Source organism: Patiria miniata, unplaced genomic scaffold, assembly GCF_015706575.1.
Source record: "Patiria miniata isolate m_02_andy unplaced genomic scaffold, ASM1570657v1 HiC_scaffold_10, whole genome shotgun sequence".
Taxonomy (NCBI): Eukaryota; Metazoa; Echinodermata; class Asteroidea; order Valvatida; family Asterinidae; genus Patiria; species Patiria miniata.
In genome coordinates this window covers 7,567,797-7,587,974 of record NW_024037048.1, presented here as the reverse complement: position 1 = coordinate 7,587,974, position 20,178 = coordinate 7,567,797, and the positions used below count along the sequence as shown (strand labels likewise).

General features: G+C 39.6%; 1 protein-coding gene across 1 annotated transcript; it reads right to left on the bottom strand.

The window, feature by feature from the left end:
• Window positions 1–8,359: 8,359 nt before the first annotated feature.
• On the bottom strand, window positions 8,360–19,894 carry LOC119736787 (NXPE family member 3-like). Its single transcript, XM_038210798.1, has 3 exons — window positions 19,153–19,894; window positions 13,042–13,103; window positions 8,360–10,312 (listed from the first exon to the last, which is right to left on the bottom strand). Exons 1-3 carry the CDS (start codon window positions 19,647–19,649, stop codon window positions 8,919–8,921), a joined length of 1,953 nt encoding a protein of 650 aa, XP_038066726.1. The 5' UTR covers window positions 19,650–19,894; the 3' UTR covers window positions 8,360–8,918.
• Window positions 19,895–20,178: the final 284 nt, after the last annotated feature.

The window sequence follows — 20,178 nt, the reverse complement described above, 5'->3', positions numbered from 1 at the left end:
TTTTTAGGGACCGTATAGCAATGCACTGTGTTGTGAAATTTGAGTTGGATTATCAGGGAAAATTCAATAGGTACATTTCCACACATGGCATCCATTATTTTAACTTTAATTTAGGCAAATTGATATACAGTATGGCATTTATGCAAATTATATGACATTTGGAAAATTTCGGAAACATAGGGATCTTGAAATTTACCTAGGACTAGAATAATGAGTAAATCAATGTAAAAGGACTAAAACTGTCGTTTAAAGTACCTCAAAATTCTACCTAGTATGAGAAATATGACCAAATCAATGAGAAGGTCCTAACATATGCGGCCATTTTGGATTTATGCAAATAAGGCATATTTCCAACACCTGGATTTCTTAAGACTTTTAGTATGTCATTTTAGGGACCTTATACAAATGCACTGTGGTGAAAAAAATTATGTTGCAATTTGTTTGAGGTCAAACCATATATTGCCTGTACTATATGTGAACAGACCATTGTCATGTTGCGGCAATCTTTATTTTGTTCCATTCATTTTTTCCAACAATATCATTCATTACTGTTTTTGGATACAGAGAACATGACTGAAATGGTGACAGCATGGTAAACGTCTATTGTTGACGTTTTGGTAAATAACACTTACGTAATTAAAATCATTGTTCAAACAAACACAGTACGGTAAAATATTGTGTATCGATAGAAACGTGTCGTATTTGTGGACCCCGCATGTCGGAGGTTTTCATTCGAATTTCGTTAAAGTTTGGCTTTATTTTCATGATTTTTTTAAGTGGGGACTTTTGGAGGGAGTCTTTTTATTTGGAATTTCATGGAAATATTGTTCTTAACATTCTCAATAACCTCCCTATCATACCAATTTGTTTTAATAACATTGGGTTGGGCGACGATAGGCATTGCAACGGACAGCGGCGGCGGAACGCTTTTCAAACTGGGGAGGGGGCATCACCAAAAAAGGCACTTGCTCAGAAAAAAGGCACATTCCGTCGGTGTAAAAGAGGAGAAAATTGTGAGACTATTTTCGTTTACATTGCAAGGAATTTATGTTACCCTGAACAACATTTACTAACAATATTATTATGCACTTTTAAAAACGGTTGCATTAAAACTTTAAACAATGTTAATTTCCTTACTCAAACAAATCACAGTGTAGGTCTATTCATGAAATAGTCTCAATATAGCCTTGTTGTTCTCAAATAAGGTACTTTTTTCACTTGAGAGAGCCATTTGGCCTCCGGCACACCCCGGCAGTAACCTCTCTGGGTCCGCCCTTGAATTTGACTAGTTAGGACCATGCAAATGACCATGCAAATGAACCATTTTTTTTTATCACGAAAGGGGCACTGTTGCCCTTTATGGCCAGTACAGTGACCATTTTAGTTGCGTGACCAGCACCTTCGTCGGTGGGAAAGCCTCACAGTGAGAAGTTAATCAAAAACGGTCCCCAGCCAATGGGCGGATCTGGTTAATTTGCCGGGCGTGGATTTTACTCCACAATAAGGAGCCCTGAAAATATTATGTACAACAATAAACACCTATCCTAGCATTTTCAGGCTAAACTTTAAGTAAATCAACTGGACCATACAAATGACGTCTGGCCGCCCAAATGGGAGGTGTCCCGAAAAGCAGATTTGCCATGCTAACACATTCAAATATGCACGAATTACAAATACAACAAAGTTGATACACTCACTGGCCTTTGAAATTAAATGATTACATTAAATTAATGAAACAAATACCTCAACAAAACTCGCAGTATATACTGGCTCCTAATACCTGGTACCCTTTTAAGGGGTGTAAATTCGCTGGCTAATGCAGCTCTTGGGAAGCAGGCGTAAATCGGGCTATTCTCGAAATCCAAAATAAAATTTAGCAAAATCGCTCTGTACGTGCTATTGCACCTCCAGTCTGAAAATCTACAGCACCTAATGCAATGTGAACACTTCAGTGAGCACACATTCTAATGCCTTAGAAATTTCCCAGCCCATACCACACACGGGCGTTAACAATACAAGACAATTGGGTCACACTAAGCAACACGTTTTTGGAAAATCCTAAATGAACGTACACTTGGCGTAAAAATATCACTCTGACTTGTGACATACACATTAGCTATCTAAGAAGGCAATGCATTTGTAAATGGGATATGCATGCGTACACCGTTCGTACATTCATTGCTACTAGATTTAAGAACAAAATATGCCATCTAAGTTGGCCGCTACGCCCGAGGTCCATTCAATATGTTATGCGGGTTAGAAACAATCAGGCGTTTTATTACAAGGAGCTGTTTGCAGTTTACCCACCTGCTGAAGTGTCAAGAGAGGATTCGTAGTAAGAATTCCTTGCAGGGCTGACTTCTCATCTCGTCATTCATCTTGCAATTTGTTGCCCCTCCTCCAGGGTGAGTTTTTCACAGCGTCCAGCCCGCGCCGCAAATAAGTGAGTTGCCAAATGTTTCCATGAGGCTGCTTATTATTTTTGACACGCGGTGAGCAGGGTTTATATAGCGCGCCCTCTTTTGGAAGGAATTGATGACAATAATATACGGAATGTCACTTACATTGTAATGCCCTTAAATTATATTGATATCATTCTTTCAAGGTTCCTGCCAATTTTCAGGATTTTTGAGTAATGTCATTTCGATGTAATGTGTTTATCTCGAGTTTTCGTCGGTACGGTAACTTTGTTTATATCGCGAATATGGACAGAAGTCGGTGCGGTGAGCAGTGTTGAAATAGTGTGCCCTCTTTGGAAAAAAGTGATGACAAAATACGGAGAAACGTACACTGCAAATTCCTTCAATTATATTAAAGGGAATATACATCATTTGCTTTTGCTGTAATTTTCAGAAATGGATGGAATTGGGGGGTTGGAAATATATAGCAAATATAGTGACACCGACTTTTTTGAGGTTTTGGTTTCGAAAATGCTATAAAAACCAAGAAAAACAATCATTTTTCCTGTAGTCTGGTTCCCTGACTCCATATAAGAAGAAACAGAGCAGGTTACATACATTGGGGAATTGTAAGATCAGGGAACCAGTCTACCTGGCTCATACCCGTTCATAGGTTTGTAATCATTGCAAACAAGTGCGATGGTCAATTGGGGTCAGTATTTGAAAAAAAGCCATTTTTTTCCAACGCTGATCGGCCGATCAGCGTTGGAAATTGATACAAAAATACCACTTTTCTTGAAAATGACAGTATACCAGGTGCCATGATTTTACAGGATGCTTTACACTGTCATTCATTAACAGTCCAGCAAGGTATTTCAAAATGATTTGGTAGTTTTATTTTTTGATGTTTGCAAATGTTGTATTTTCCCTTTAAATTAATTCTCTCAAGGTTCCTGCCAATCTTCAAGATTCTTGGGTCAAATATCATGGCAAAATGTTGCACGAGTTTTCATTTCAAGTATTTGTCGTTATAGTGTCTGTGTTTACATAGCAATGGACATAAGTCGGCGCGGTACAGTGCGGCGAGTGCGCCCTCTTTTGCAACAAATTGCAAGTACGGATCGTTCTTATAATGTAATTAACCGTGAACAACAATCTGAATGAGTCAGCGTTCAATACAACAAAACACTGGTTGTTGAGACCAATAACTTGTAATATACTAAATTTATTATACTTAAACTTCGTCCACAAATTTTTGATGATTTGTCACTTTCGGAAATTTAATTTTATGAGAATTTACAAATCAGTACATCGGAACAAGAAAGAAAAGGAGATTTTATAAACAATTTAGTGTTTTAAACGTAAAAAATAGAATCTGAATGAAAGTAACGGTTATGGCAAAAAAATTGCGCGCTCCTTTTTGTGCAATAACCGAAGAAATTCCAAAGACGTTCCTTTGTTAAAATACTTTTTCCAAAACAACTTATTTCTCTCTTTCTTTTCTCGCTGGGAGACAAAAATTTACCAACCGGTTTAATGCTACTTTTTTTGAATGGAGGGCGCAGCGTCAACACGGATGCCTTACTAATTGAGTAAAAAGAAGACACTTGTTGTTCGGGCAATATCTCAAGAAATATTAAATTCATTGACTCAATATTTCGTGGAGTAATTGTTTATTATATATCACGATCGACAGTATAATTTCATGAGAACTCGTTGAAAACAAAACAATACGAAGTAGTGTTTTAACCGTGAACGTTCAACGTTCAATGCAACAAACCACTCGTTGTTTAGACCAATAACTCGTGAAATACCAAATGTATTATATTTGTAAATAAAAAGCCTGTTGAATGTCAAGAGATACAGTGGCGTCGCCAAGGGGCACGTGCCCCCCCCCCTGGAAAACCTAGTGCCCCCCGAGTGCCCCCCCCCCCCATCAAATGCTGGTGCCCCCCTATCCTCTGCAAAATTCTGCGCGTTGTTAAAATCATTACCTCAAAAATAGCAATTTCTGGAGATATCTTCAGATCGAATTTAGCATCATATGTTGCACCATTTTGCATCTAGCCCATCCTCCGTATGCGAAAATTTTCCAAAGGGGAGGGGGGTACCCGGCCTCTCCTTAGACCCCTCCCCCAGGACGGCGATCCGTATCCACCTAAGTGCCCCCCATCAAATGCTGGTGCCCCCTATCCTCTGCAAAATTCTGCGCGTTGTTAAAATCATTACCTCAAAAATAGCAATTTCTGGAGATATCTTCAGATCGAATTTACCATCAAATGTGGCACCATTTTGCATCTAGCCCATCCTCCGTATGTGAAAATTTTCCAAAGGCGAGGGGGGCACCCCCTCCCCTTAGACCCCTCCCCCAGGACGGCGATCCGTATCCACCTAAGTGCCCCCCCCCCCATCAAATGCTGATGCGCCCCCTGTGCCCCCCCCCCCCCCAGACTGAAAATCCGGTGACGCCACTGAAGAGATATCAAGTTTGCTCTTTTCATCCAAAATGGGCAAGGTGTGATTTTTATGGAAAATTAAAAAAAAGTGTAAGAGGTAAACCTTGCTCTGTTCATTAACATGGGGCAACATTTGATTTCTCTCAAGAATCAAAATGCGTAAGGGGTTAAACTGAAATCTGCAAACAAGACAATAGATTATGTAATAAATAAACAAGACAATATGGAGGAAAGCATTATTAAACCAAACGTATTATACCCTAAATAACTATTTTCTACCTGAAGGGTTTTCCTTTCCCGCACTTGGATCGATATATAAACGCTCAACTCAAGGAAAAAGGACGGAATGATTTAAAACGTAATTTAATTGTTTATACGTAGAACGCACGCGCGCAGTTCCTGAATGTCTTTCACCTCAATTTGTACCTATAACACATCCCAGTCTACCTATATGCTACGTGTCACGGGTAGTATACAAAAACATCATGGTTTGAGGGGAAGTAGTGGGAATTACTGGTCCCGAGGTGTAGGTCAGCTTGACTACCTCCCGAGGCGAAGCGGAGGGAGGTAGTCAAGCTGACCTACACCGAAGGACCAGTAATTCCCACTACTTTCCAAAAATAAACTATGCCGTATTTGTTTTACTACACCTAATAAATATTCAGTAGCCTCACTGTCTTTTTAAATGCAGGCGCGGTTGTAGAACCGATATTTTTTTTTTTTGTGGGTTTTTTTTGGGGGAGGGGAGGGCTAGCAGGATGGATCCAGAATTGTTTTCAGGAAAACGTGCTGAAATGTAGACCGGTTATTTTCTCCAGACAGTTACCCTCGGAAAATCGATAGGTGGGGGAGGGGGGGGGGGGGGGAGGGGAAGGGGGGGGGGGAGGGGAAGGGGGGGGGGCTGACGCCATATTTTCAATGGGAAAGCCCATAAAATCCCAAAATCATTCACACTATATTAACTACAAATGCACCTTGTCACGACTATTTCTTTAGGGGGAGACCGTTCGCATGTAGGCCTACATCACAATCCTTCTTTTTGCTAATGCATTTTTTTACGGAATTTATTGGGGGGGGGGGGGCTAGATAACAAACGCGCCTGTTTAAGTGGTCTCACTGCCTTGTCTTGTCGATAACGGCCTTCGTAGAAATTGAATCTTTATTCAGTAAATAAAAATATTCAAGTTCTTCATTATTCAATGAAATAGTCTGGTGCCAACACTTTTTAATGTGTCTTTATGGCAATTGTTACAAGGACTACCTCGACTGACTGGTTCCGTAAAGATTTCATGCCACAGACTACATGTTCTACGAGGCGGGTTCCAGAGGGATTTTTTGGTGCAATCAGAAAATAAACTAAGCTGGATACTCACCGGGATGACGTCACCTGGGCGGCCTATCATTTTTACTTCCCGGACGCGCGGCGGAATCGGCCAATTACGCGCTCCAATTTGATCATGAATATTCATGAGATGTAGTAAAAAAGAATAACCGCGCCCATTATTTTTTTTGATTGTCTTATTCATAAAGAACGAACTAATTTATCTCCTCTTTTTTTCACCACTATCCATCCGCCGAACTGATTTAGTCCGTCGCCACCAGCGGTGACGACTTATTTACAATCCACTTCGTTAGAGACAAGTTAAATTATACATGTTCTCATTTCTTCCGTAACAGGTCAAAATACTTTGGTTATCTCCTATAGTATAGGTTTTCTCGGCCAGTTTCGCAAAAATAGCATTCAAATTCATCTTGATAATGACCAATTTGAAGCGAAATGTTATTTGTTTTTAATCTAACCAAGTAAAACTTTAAAGTAGTGATGTGAGAAAATTAAACATCATGACACGAAAATCGACATATAAAGAATAAGCGTATTAGGCAACATTTAAACTAGGAGATCCTTTGCCCTCTTCTTTAATCGTGTTCGCATTTTTTTTTTTTTAAATTGTTACCTTTTACTCTTTTATCTTCTAGATTTAAAATTGCGATCTGGTTTTTCTTATATCTCTAACACTTTCCTCAATTCGTTTTATCTTAACAACGCTTCGTTTCTGAAACGTGCTTTCTTTTCATGCAAACAACGATCAATATGGTCAATTTGTGGCTGCTGCTTTGTAGCCAAATCTTCTGGGAAACAGTTAGTTTTATGCATTTTCAAATTGGAACAAAGAAACGAAGAACAAGGACGAACAAGTAATTACATAAACCGGTTTCAAATTCCTTCGCTTACATTTCACAAACTACTTGTTTAATGGCGAATTCGAATTCCAAACTGACGCAACGTTAAGCTCCTGCGCATGGGCGTTAATCCCGGGAGGATATCCCCACCACTTTCAGACCAGGGAAAAAGGGGTATTGAATAGCCGCCCCACCCCCACTTTTTCGTGATGATAAAAATAAAATGCGGATTTTGAGGTATTTCAGTTCGAACATCCCAACAACCCAAATGTATTCAATAGCACTGAAATGTGGATGCAAGCGCGAGTATACATGTTGGTATACATCTATATCCTTAAGAACGCCCCCTATAATGTGGTGGTGGCGTGAAATGGATTTTGCTTCAAATATCTTATTTCCTTGCAAACGTGATTCTTCGAGTTAATTATTTTATTTCCTTTAGGACATATGCAAGCTTTGATAAGGTGATTGAGAGAGATTTAAAGCATTTCCTTTATATATTGAATTTTATTTCTTGGAGACAAATGTCAAAGATGTTGTCCGCCATTTTATAGTTATTGACGTGATTGTTGAGGTCATTGTCCCTGTATGTTCTCTTGTATTGATGTTGAATAATTTAAATGCTATGTTAATTCACAATCCACTTCGTCAGAGACGAGTTCACTTATCTCATCTCTTTCGATACACAGAATCAAATCACAAAGAAAATTGCAGAAGTCCTTCTCCTCTTACTTTTATTCGACCTCACTTTCCGAGTGTCACATAAGTTTCAACCCAATCGGAATCTGTCAAGATATAAATGTTCTGTTTATCAGTGTTGTACTCTTGCCCTACAAACAAAGGCTGTGACTTGCTCTCTTTCATCCTGGGCCGTTCGCTCGTACACCCAGCCCCGCAAACAGGACGCTGGGGCACGCTGATGAATTTACGCTCTGATTGGATAGATTTCGCGTGACTTGTGACCTACAAGTCATCACGGCCACGACCCTGCAAGGTTTGAAACGGCCGTGAAGAACGAGTCATCACTCTTTTATTCCCATTCATAAATGCTTTTTTTTTTCGTTGGAAAGTGTTATAATGTAGGAATCTGTTTTAAAAATCATTTTAAATTTTCGTCACTTGCTCAGGCTCTGTTTTGAATTAAATTGCATATAAAGCGACGCTCAAAATGTGTCCACATGGTCCGCAATGAACCAGAAATCACATCCGGTATAGAATGTCCGGATAGCATTTGCGCACACTGGCAAACTGCGGTCTTAAACAGCTGCAGCCGGGTGCTTTATACATCGGTCATGATAAGTTACCTAGAATGCCATCCCCATATGGCCACTTCCTTCACAAGATTATATGAAGCTCATCAGTGCAGCGTGTCCCAGCGCCCTGTTTGCAGGGCGGGAATATGAGCGAACATTGGCCTTATTACTGTGCACATTGTATCAATATACACAGGCCTCGAATTCACGGTACACGTACTACGTCAAGGGTGTCAAAAGTTCAAGCAATGAACAAACAAGTAAACGATGATAACCAAAATAAACAAGGTACATTAAAAAGCCTGCATGAAGGCGTCAACATTCAAAAGGTGTCCTCTGGCTTCACGTCAAGGGAGTTCTTGTTCTTACTTAAACCAAAATCAAAATAAATAACGACACTGCAGACGGTAAACGACTAAGATCGGGAGTTTAGCAGGGAGCAACAATAAATGGTTAACTGCATAATTTAATAGTTAAATAAGCGCTTTTATTCTACGAAAAATAAAGAAACAATGTCACACAATGCCACACTGAGTTTTAATCCTAATAAAATCGAGAGTATCTACCAGTTTCATGCGCTGCTTGGCTGGCTGGCTGGCTGGATGGCCGGCCAGTTGCTGGCTAGTTGGCTAGCTGTTTGGCTGGCTGGTTGCTAGGCTGGCTCGCCGCGGCTCCGGCTGGATGGGTGGCCGACTGCTTGGCTTGTTGGCCGACAGGCCGCCACGTTGGACGGGTTGAGAGGCTGGCAAGCCGGACTGGCTTTTTGGCGGCTGGCTGGTTGACCGACTGACGCGCTGAAAGGTTGGCTTGTTGGCTGGCTGGCTGGTAGGCTGGTTGGCTGAATGGCTGGTTGTTTTACTGGCTGACTGGCTGGTTGACTTGCTGGGTGCCTGGCTGGACGGCTGTCTGGCTGGTTGGTTGGTAAGGTGGATCGATGGCTGGCTGGCCGGCTGTTTTGCGGGTTGGTTGATTGACTGGTTTGCTGGATGGCCGGCTTGTTGGCTGGTTGACGACTGTCTGGCTGGCTGTATGGCTTGCTGACTGGTTGGGTGGCTGGTTTGCTGGCTGAACGGCTGGCTTATTGTCTGACTGTTTGGTTCTTTGTTTGCTAGCTGGGTGGTTTGTTTGCTGGCCGGATTTCTGGTTGGTTGTTTGGTTGGTTGGTTTGCTGGCTGGTTGGATTGTTTGCTGGTTGAATGGCTGGCTGTCTGTTTGGCTGGCTGGCTTGGTTGTTGGCACAGAAAGTTCAGGAACATCTTAATTTCTTCTCGTAGAACCAAATCTACAGGATGCAGTCTGTATCCTGTCCTATGACTCAATGTCATGCCCCAGGCGTCTATGATAGTCACATTTGGCATATCACTAAATATTGTTCGCATAATCTCATCTAATATAAGTATAAATGAATCGGCCAAGGCAAGCCCCTTTGACCCATCGGCTCTAGTATTCGCTGACTTGAAGAAGACAGGAGTAGGGCTGCGGCCTCGCTGTTGTAGCCTCTTAACAGCCGCTTGGATGTGTCCCATCCTGTTCGCGAAGTAGTCCACGCTATTCGTAGTGAAGTGCGCCCAAAACGTGAACAAGACAACCGTGTTAGGTCCGCCTGGCAGCGCGTCTAGCTCGTTCACCGTGAACTTCACGTCGTGAAAGTTGAGCCAATTGTTACGGATGGGAAAGTCGTGATGTCGGAACGTGAGCGTGATGTTGTGCACCTTGTCGATGGCGTACAGCGGGCCGATGATCTTCGCTGACTTTCTGCGTGCCCGTTGTAGCTTCATGGTTTTTCCCAGACTGCGAGCCAGAAACAGCATCCATTGCCTCAGCGTGGAGTCGCCGTAAAAATAAAGCCTCTTGTTCCGTAGACATTCCAAAATCTCCGGCAGCTCGAACGACCTCTCACGGCATACGTTGGACTTCCACGAGTCTTTGTAGTAAAATCCAGCAGCTAGCGATGGTGGTTTCGGAGGAAGTCCTGGTTTGCATTCAGGTAACATCAGACAACTGCTGGCGGCGTTTTCTGGAGCTGAATTAAAATAATTGAAAAGTGGAGAATAAATATATGTTTTCCCAGTCATTTTTTTTTAAAACTTAAGCCACGCATTATCCTTTTAATTTTGTTCCCCAACATCGTCGAGCTCAATTCCCGATTTCAATTTCAACTTACCACCACTGGATCTCAGTTAAGGTGTAGTACAATTCAAAATTGGAGCATTCAGATTCGACCTTATCTCGAGAATTCGTCTCATGTTGCGATTTGTGTTGTATTGAAAAAGCAAATTCGTTTTTTGTTATTTGTTTTGGCGCGTTTTAGACAGTACGTAGTTTAGCAATTCCTAGCATAATTATGAAGGTTGATACTATTTCTTTCACTTTTTCTCATTCTCGGTAGATGAAAAAATGGCTGACCATGTTCTACTTCATTGAGGCTGATACAATAAGGTATCACGCGCGGATAGTGATTGTATCACATAGATGCCTTCGAAGGAGAACATTTCGACTACATGCACATCGCTGTTGTTGACACTCTCGGGTTGAAGCGCCATACTCGCATGTCATCAACTCAACTTACCATCGTGAGAAGTAATTAAATGCATTATAACAAAGGGTGAGAGAATACGTTCAAAAATAGATCAAGAAACTGGATAAAACCTTGGGTCAACTACAGGGTGAGTCAAAAAAAGCGAAACTCAAATGTCGGGACTATTGTTTTAGTGAATTTCTGCGTGTAGCACCTTCAAAATCTAGGATTTGAAAGCCTTTTCGTAAGCTTTTTTTAAGTCCAAGAATCAATCAATACACTAAATTTTAAACACAACCGCCGTCTGTCCACGGATCACAAAAACAAAAGACGAAATTGAAGTATCTTTCTGGGATATTTGTGTGATATACGTGTAAAAATACCTGGGAAAACCTTTTTTTCGATCTGTCCATAGGAATTAATTTTTATTTGCAGCAAAGCGTTTAATGGTTTCATACTTAACTTGCCAAAAAAACAATCTCAGAGCCATAATTCAGAAAAAAAGCTGAAGATTTTTGTTTGAGGGAGTAGAACTTGGTGCCACACAAATTAATAGTACAAATCTAAATTCAGAGATGAAAACAAACAAACTAACTATTGACCAGGAGCTAGATAAAGTTTAATTAACAATTTGAGAACAAAAGGTTTGTTACAGGCCATTAACCATCAACGGGTAGTTCTGAAATGGCCATTCTTAAGTTGTCCTAGGTCGGATTGGGGTCAGGGGACCAATGTCAAACTGTCCAAAATTTCGAGTTTAAATTAACATGCCTAGCACAAGTGCCGTTTTCGGATTAAAGCGTTGTGATTGACCCCATGATACAAAAAAATGCTACCTAAGAATGGGAAAAAAAAGTCGGACAAAGGTATTTCAGATTGATTTAAAGATTTCATATATAATTAGCAACTTCAGTATTTTTTTTCATCTAAAAGTAGCTGACGAAATTGGCTTTCCAGTTATTATTATTTTTGTGATACATATTTTGTTTAAATATGAAATATATTTTATGGGGTTTGGGTTCCACTTTTCTGATTCACCCTGTATATGCACGCACATAAACAACTATCAAGATTCAAAGAGCATCCTTAAATGCACGTTGGAAAATTTGCATTCAGTTAAAAGAGTACTTTTATATCGATAAACGACAAATTCAATGCCCAAATTAAGTTTGGGACCTCCTGGTAACCAATACTTTATGAAAGTTTTTCGCCTGAACTTGTATAATTTTGAAGCGAGAAAACGTTGAAGGTGGTTTTAGAAAATATCCCCACGTGTCGTGTTTACGAGCGTTAGCAACAAAATCCAGTTTAAAAGACTCATTTTTGACTTTTGGTCAAAAACAGGTTTTAATTGGATAATTGCTAGAATGTTTTGCTCCCATTTAAAAAAAAAAGCTCCGCCCCCACAGTGGGTAAATTGCAAAGTGGATCCCTCTTGTAAATATATGTTCAGCCCATAATTATTAAGTTCAACCAGGCCTGCCAATTTTCATAGTTTTGCCACGAAAATGCACGCTTTTTGTCACAATTGGATCAAACCACTCGTATACGTTACCCCTTTACACATTTAGGCCATGCCCACAAATTGCACAGAAAATATGACGTCAGTAAAATGCTATAATGTTCATGTCATGTCATGTCCAAGTTTATTTCAAGTAATTGAAAAGCAAGGAAAATAAATGTTTAAGACAGGTCTTCTGAATTTTTTGCTTTCATCCCCCTTTTTAAATCAAGCTCCGCCCCCAAATTAGCAAGATTGAAGGTGGGTTCACCTCTTAAAATGTTTCTCAGACCGTTTGGGCTCTGTACGCCGAATTTCATGCTCTTATCACAAATTTGGGCACGGTTTTGGCAAAAATAAGGGGCATAAGCAGCTCCATATACGTGTACACAGTAAACAGTACATGAAATATATATAATATATATATATAAATGCAATATTTAAATCATTCTTAAGTAACTTTGTCCGATTTTTTTTCCATTCTTAAGTAGCATTTTTGGCATCATGGGGTCAATCACAACACTTAATCCAAAAAAACGGCACTTGTGCCCGACACGTCAAATAAACTCGAAATTCAGGACATTTGACATTGGTCCCCTGACCCCCATCCGACCTAGGGCAATTGTTAATTAAACTTCACCTAGCTCCCGGTCTACAAGCAAAGACACACAGTCGCACACCTCGGGGATTCGCACCTATGTTAATAAAGTTAACAAAGTTCAGGCAAACATACCTTGGACCACCGAAACCGAAACAGGGCCGGCATTCGACAGGTATGCAAAGTCTTTGATGCCTCTGTGAAGACAATGAGTTTCGTACATGACTGTTAATGCCCACTAAAATTAAAGGGAATATACACATGTACAACCTTTTCAGAATTTTCAAAAATTGATGGGTTTGGGGTCTAGTATTTTATAGCAAATATTGTTACTGACTTGTTTGACGTTTCGGGTTCGTAGATGCTGGAAAATTAAGAAAAAATATCATTTTCTTGTAGTCTGGTTCCCTGACCCACTTAACTTGAAACGGAGCAATTTATAGACGTCGGGGAACTGTAAAGTCATGGAACCAGTCTAGCTGGCTTGTGGCCGGCGATATTTTTGTCCGTACACATACATTCGTTATGCGTATTTCGAAGTACGTTGAGTTGCAAGTCAGGTTCTCGGACTTTATTTTCCCTTGAAAAAAAAAATCCTCCAAACCACATATTGGTAAAATAAAAATGTTCCAAATGACTAACAAACCTTTTAGAGAGAGAAAAAGAAGTAAAGAAGAAGAAATTTAGAAAAAAGCATCCAATGGGAATCGAACTTACACCATCAGATTTGTAATCCAATGTAGTATCCATGAAACTACAGCAGTGACTCGATCGATGTGGTAGTTTTAAACATTATAATATTGCATATATATGGCCCTCCAGCATAATTCTATATAATTATAATAGCGAGCATGTGGTATGGAAACAAAATCGCTACCCGTTCAAAGGTACGTAATCGATTGCAAAGAAAGTGCGAACTAACTACATATGATAAATTGGGAGCAGTAATTGAATAATGCCAGTTTTTTCCAAGGCTGGTCGACCGACCAGCGTTGGAAAATGGTTTCCAAAATACCACTTTTCTTGAAAATGACAGCACACCAGGTGCCATGATTTTACAGGATGCTTTAGACTGTCATTCACTAACAGTCTAGTAAGGTGTTTCGTGATAATTTGGTAGTGTTGTATATTCCCTTTATAGTTAAATTAAAGTAAGACGAGGTCATTTTTTTAAAAATAAATTTCCCTTCAGGAAAGAAAATTTGAAATTAAATAAATCACTCTGAATAGTTGCATAATATTGATTTCACGCCTAAAATTAGAGCTAGCAGGCCCTTGCCCAGGCTGGTGCGCCAGCTGCGTAAGCACCCTTAACATTAGAAACGTTCATTTTTTTAAAGGGTCTATGTATAGGGTTAACCCCCCCCCCCTCCCAAGCAACCCTGAAACATTTGCCTTTTTCAAAAACGTGATCCATGCATTTTTATGTTTTTGATAATGATCAGATTAAAGCTGAGAGTTTTTTCTTTCAAATACTAAAACACTCATGTAAACAGCGCATTGGGTTGTTAATAAAATGTAACTGAAGAAAAGATTTTTCATCCTTGCATGGTGCTACAAACAGCTTTCATTTGTGCAATTTCTTTAATATTTCGACATATTTATGATGCTGAAAAGGTTTCGTATACGACTTAAAAAGATAAGATACCCGTTCAGCTGGAAAACAAAAGGTATTTTCATCAAATTCCTTTGTACTCTTGACATAATGTGCCGTGTTGTTTGTAAGGATTAGGTCACAATGCGCTTCATGCGTTTCGTGCACAAATAGGTACAGTGTAAATCTCTTAACTGTGGTAATGCCATTGGAATGGACCAAAGAGGAGTTGTGCTACATCAATGGCATTTTCTCAGCAACCCAAGGTGCTGTTTTCATGTTTTTTTTTAATTATTTGAAAGAAAGAACTCTCATCTTTAATCTGATATCCAAAAACATAAACAATTCACAGAGCACGTTTCTGAAAAAGGGCAAATGTTTCAAGGTTGCATTTTTGGGGGTCACCCTGCTAATTTTTTTTAATGCAGTCCTTGTTAATGAAGCTTTGTGGAACAAGTGTCGACTGTGTCAAAAATACCACTTTTCTTGAAAATGACAGCACAACAGGTGCCACGATTTTACAGGATGCTTTAGACTGTCATTCACCAACAGTCTAGTAAGGTGTTTCGTGATAATTTGGTAGTGTTGTATATTCCCTTTAAAAATAAAATTAAAGTAAGACGAGGTCATTTTTTTTAAAATAAATTTCCCTTCAGGAAAGAAAATTTGAAATTAAATAAATCACTCTGAATAGTTGCATAATATTGATTTCACGCCTTAAATTAGAACTAGCAGGCCCGTGCCCAGGCTGGTGCGCCAGCTGCGTAAGCACCCTTAGCATTAGGAACGTTCATTTCTTAAAGGGTTCATGTACAGAGTCAACGTTTTTGAAAAAGGAACATGTTTCATGGGTTGAATAGGAGGGGGGGGAGACCCTCCCAAGCAACCCTGAAACATTTGCCTTTTTTAAAAACGTGATCCATGCATTTTTTATGTTTTCGATAATGATCAGATTATATCTGAGAGTTTTTTCTTTCAAATACTAAAACACTCATGTAAACAGCGCATTGGGTTGTTAATAAAATGTAACTGAAGAAAAGATTTTTCATCCTTTCATGGTGCTACAAACAGCTTTCATTTGTGCAATTTCTTTAATATTTCGACATATTTATGATGCTGAAAAGGTTTCGTATACGACTTAAAAAGATAAGATAGCCGTTCAGCTGGAAAATAAAAGGTATTTTCATCAAAATCCTTTGTACTCTTGACATAATGTGCCGTGTTGTTTGTAAGGATTAGGTCACAATGCGCTTCATGCGTTTCGTGCACAAATAGGTACAGTGTAAATCTCTTAACTGTGGTAATGCCATTGGAATGGACCAAAGAGGAGTTGTGCTACATCAATGGCATTTTCTCAGCAACCCAATGTGCTGTGTTCATGATTTATAAAAATTATTTGAAAGAAAGAACTCTCATCTTTAATCTGATATCCAAAAACATAAACAATTCACAGAGCACGTTTCTGAAAAAGGGCAAATGTTTCAAGGTTGCATTTTTTGGGGGTCACCCTGCTAATTTTTTTTAATGCAGTCCTTGTTAATGAAGCTTTGTGACACAAGTCTCGACTGTGTCAAAAATACCACTTTTCTTGAAAATGACAGCACACCAGGTGCCATGATTCTACAGGATGCTTTAGACTGTCATTCACTAACAGTCTAGTAAGGTGTTTCGTGATAATTTGGTAGTGTTGTATATTCCCTTTAAAGTTAAATTAAAGTAAGACGAGGTCATTTTTTTTTAAAATAAATTTCCCTTCAGGAAAGAAAATTTGAAATTAAATAAATCACTCTGAATAGTTGCATAATATTGATTTCACGCCTAAAATTAGAACTAGCAGGCCCGTGCCCAGACTGGTGCGCCAGCTGCATAAGCACCCTTAACATTAGGAACGTTCATTTTTTAAAGGGTTCATGTACAGAGTAAACGTTTTTGAAAAAGGCTAATGTTTCAGGGTTGCTTAGGAGGGTGGGGGACCCTCTCAAGCAACCCTGAACCATTTGCCTTTTTTAAAAACGTGATCCATGCATTTTTATGTTTTCGATAATGATCAGATTAAAGCTGAGAGTTTTTTCTTTCAAATACTAAAACACTCATGTTAACAGCGCATTGGGTTGCTAATAAAATGTAACTGAAGAAAAGATTTTTCATCCTTGCATGGTGCTACAAACAGCTTTCATTTGTGCAATTTCTTTAATATTTCGACATATTTATGATGCTGAAAAGGTTTCGTATACGACTTAAAAAGATAAGATAGCCGTTCAGCTGGAAAATAAAAGGTATTTTCATCACATTAATTTGTACTCTTGACATAATATGCCGTGTTGTTTGTAAGGATTAGGTCACAATGCGCTTGATGCGTTTCGTGCACAAATAGGTACAGTGTAAATCTCTTAACTGTGGTAATGCCATTGGAATGGACCAAAGAGGAGTTGTGCTACATCAATGGCATTTTCTCAGCAACCCAATGTGCTGTTTTCATGATTTTTTTCTCAGTATTTGAAAGAAAGAACTCTCATCTTTAATCTGATATCCAAAAACAAAAACAATTCACAGAGCACGTTTCTGAAAAAGGGCAAATGTTTCAAGTTTGCATTTTTTGGGGGTCACCCTGCTAATTTTTTTTTATGCAGTCCTTGCAAATGAAGCTTTGTGGAACAAGTGTCGACTGTGTCAAAAATACCACTTTTCTTGAAAATGACAGCACAACAGGTGCCACGATTTTACAGGATGCTTTAGACTGTCATTCACCAACAGTCTAGTAAGGTGTTTCGTGATAATTTGGTAGTGTTGTATATTCCCTTTAAAGTTAAATTAAAGTAAGACGAGGTCATTTTTTTTTAAAATAAATTTCCCTTCAGGAAAGAAAATTTGAAATTAAATAAATCACTCTGAATAGTTGCATAATATTGATTTCACGCCTAAAATTAGAACTAGCAGTCCCGTGCCCAGACTGGTGCGCCAGCTGCGTAAGCACCCTTAACATTAGGAACGTTCATTTTTTAAAGGGTTCATGTACAGAGTCAACGTTTTTGAAAAAAGCAAATGTTTCAGGGTTGATTAGGAGGGGGGGGGGGGACCCTCCGAAGCAACCCTGAACCATTTGCCCTTTTCAAAAACGTGATCCATGCATTTTTATGTTTTCGATAATGATCAGATTAAAGCTGAGAGTTTTTCTTTCAAATACTAAAACACTCATGTAAACAGCGCAATGGGTTGCTAATAAAATGTAACTGAAGAAAAGATTGTTCATCCTTTTATGGTGCTACAAACAGCTTTCATTTGTGCAATTTCTTTAATATTTCGACATATTTATGATGCTGAAAAGGTTTCGTATACGACTTAAAAAGATAAGATACCCGTTCAGCTGAAAAATAAAAGGTATTTTCATCAAATTTCTTTGTACTCTTGACATAATGTGCCGTGTTGCTTGCAAGGGCGGATCCAGAACACAATTTTTTGGGGGGCCAAAAAAAAATTTGGTCCCCCCCCCCAAAAAAAGCGGGTCAAAAAAATTACGGCGTGGGGTTCGGGGCCCGCTTAAGGGCCCCGAAAAAAAATTGGATTCTAGATGCTCTGTGGTGCGATCTGAGGCAATTTCTGACCACTTTAACCAATTTTTTTTTGAGGAAAAGATGGTGGTGTACTCATTGCCTGCCTTTATTGCGATGTCACAAAAAAAAAAAAAAAAAATTGGTTTCGTATTTTTTTTTTTTTGGGGGGGGGGGCATGGCCCCTTTTGGCCCCCCCCCCCCTGGATCCGCCCTTGGTTGTTTGTAAGGATTAGGTCACAATGCGCTTCATGCGTTTCGTGCACAAATAGGTACAGTGTAAATCTCTTAACTGTGGTAATGCCATTGGAATGGACCAAAGAGGAGTTGTGCTACATAATTGGCATGATTTTTTTCTTCAGTATTTGAAAGAATGAACTGTCATCTTTAATCTGATATCCAGAAAAACATAAACAATTCACAGAGCACGTTTCTGAAAAAGGGCAAATGTTTCAAGGTTGCATATTTTGGGGGTCACCCTGCTTATTATTTTTTTTAATGCAGTCCTTGTAAATGAAGTTTTGTGTCCCATATTTTAATTTTTTATTTTGCCATTTTTATGTCATGTTGGTGACATTTTAAAGTCATGTTTGGTTTAATGCTTATACAAATTTACATATTCATGAGCAAAAGTTTGATGTCATATCAGGCAGGAACCTCATTGTTGCAACTATTTCAGCGCCAACATTTGCCAGAATTTTTAGATGTTTTGCTGTCATACATTCTTTTTCCTTGGGGTGGGGAAAATGTTTTTGGTTCAGTACATGACAGTAGGCCTATGAGCAAAGTTTTCTCTCGCTAAAGTATTCAATGTGTAATTGCTTGGGTTCTGAACCAGTGTCTTCCTTAAATGACGTCACAGCAACAACGCCCTCATTTGTCAGGAAAAACTTTAAAAATGTTACAAGTGTAAGGAAGTGCACTTTTCAATAAGATCAACCAAAAAGGGATGTTAAATAGTTTGCATACATTATTTTGAGATGAGTAAAAAGTTGCACCAAATAACGTTCCTAAGAAAATTTCATTCGTGATCCTTTTCAGTATTCTTTTAGTGGCCATAGGTTTTAAGATAAGGGAATTCGGAAGTATACATTTTAAACATACGCTTTCCACGCTATCTTTTCCTCTTCGGTCATGCTTTGGTTAAAAAATTCATCTGACGCCTTCCAGTCACCCCTGTGGAGAGAAATGGCTGAGCAGGGCAGGGTCTTGGGCTTCAGGCAGTACCAATTGGTCCCTGCTTTGACATCGGAATAGTCACAGACTTCGGTTGGTGACAGGTAGGAAAAACTCGCTTCTGGTTTAGTGGCAATAAACGGCATCTCTTTGACCATGTGACATGGTGTGTACTCCGACGTGCCGTTGGCAATGAACTTAGAAACATAGCCGAAGCGCACGGGCTGTCGTTGAATGACTCCCTGTAAAGCTGCCACGTACTCGGCGCTGTGAATGAACGGTACGCGGGGCTCGACCACCCCGGCCCATGAGAGCGTCAACCGAGCGCTGTAGCTCCCGTTCCCGTGGTCAATCAGCTCATCGTACGGTGCGCTCGCATGAAATCCATCCGTCCGAATAACGGGCCACAGCAGATCACCACCCATCTTTTTCGTCAAGTTCTGTCCGTCGCGAACTTCAATGTAGAGTTCCAGCACGTCGCATGTGTTGTAAGAAGGCTTGGGATCCTTGATGTAGAAAAACGAGTTGGCGGCCACGGTCGGGTTTGTCAAATTGGGTGGGGTTACCGCAGGGCGTGGCTCCACCCCTAACGGGGGAGGTTGTATCCAGGTTCGAACTGAAGATGGGACCTGGATACATAAAATTTACAAAACACCTTTATTTGGATTCAATTGAATGAATTACAAGAATGATACAAAAAAAACAATAACATTTACAAGAATAACACCTAAACAGGTGAAAATTGAAGACAAGTTGAAGACATAAAGACAAGTTAAAACGAACTTTGCGCAGTGCTGTCATTATTAAAGAAAAGATTAATCTAAACCTAGTATTAATCACCTAGGGAACACCGTCATATATCTTAAAGAAGATAAATTATCTGCATAAATTCCTTGGTCTTACGATTGTACTCTCCCGGCTGCAAGGGTTTAACTGAGATGACTGGGAGATTGC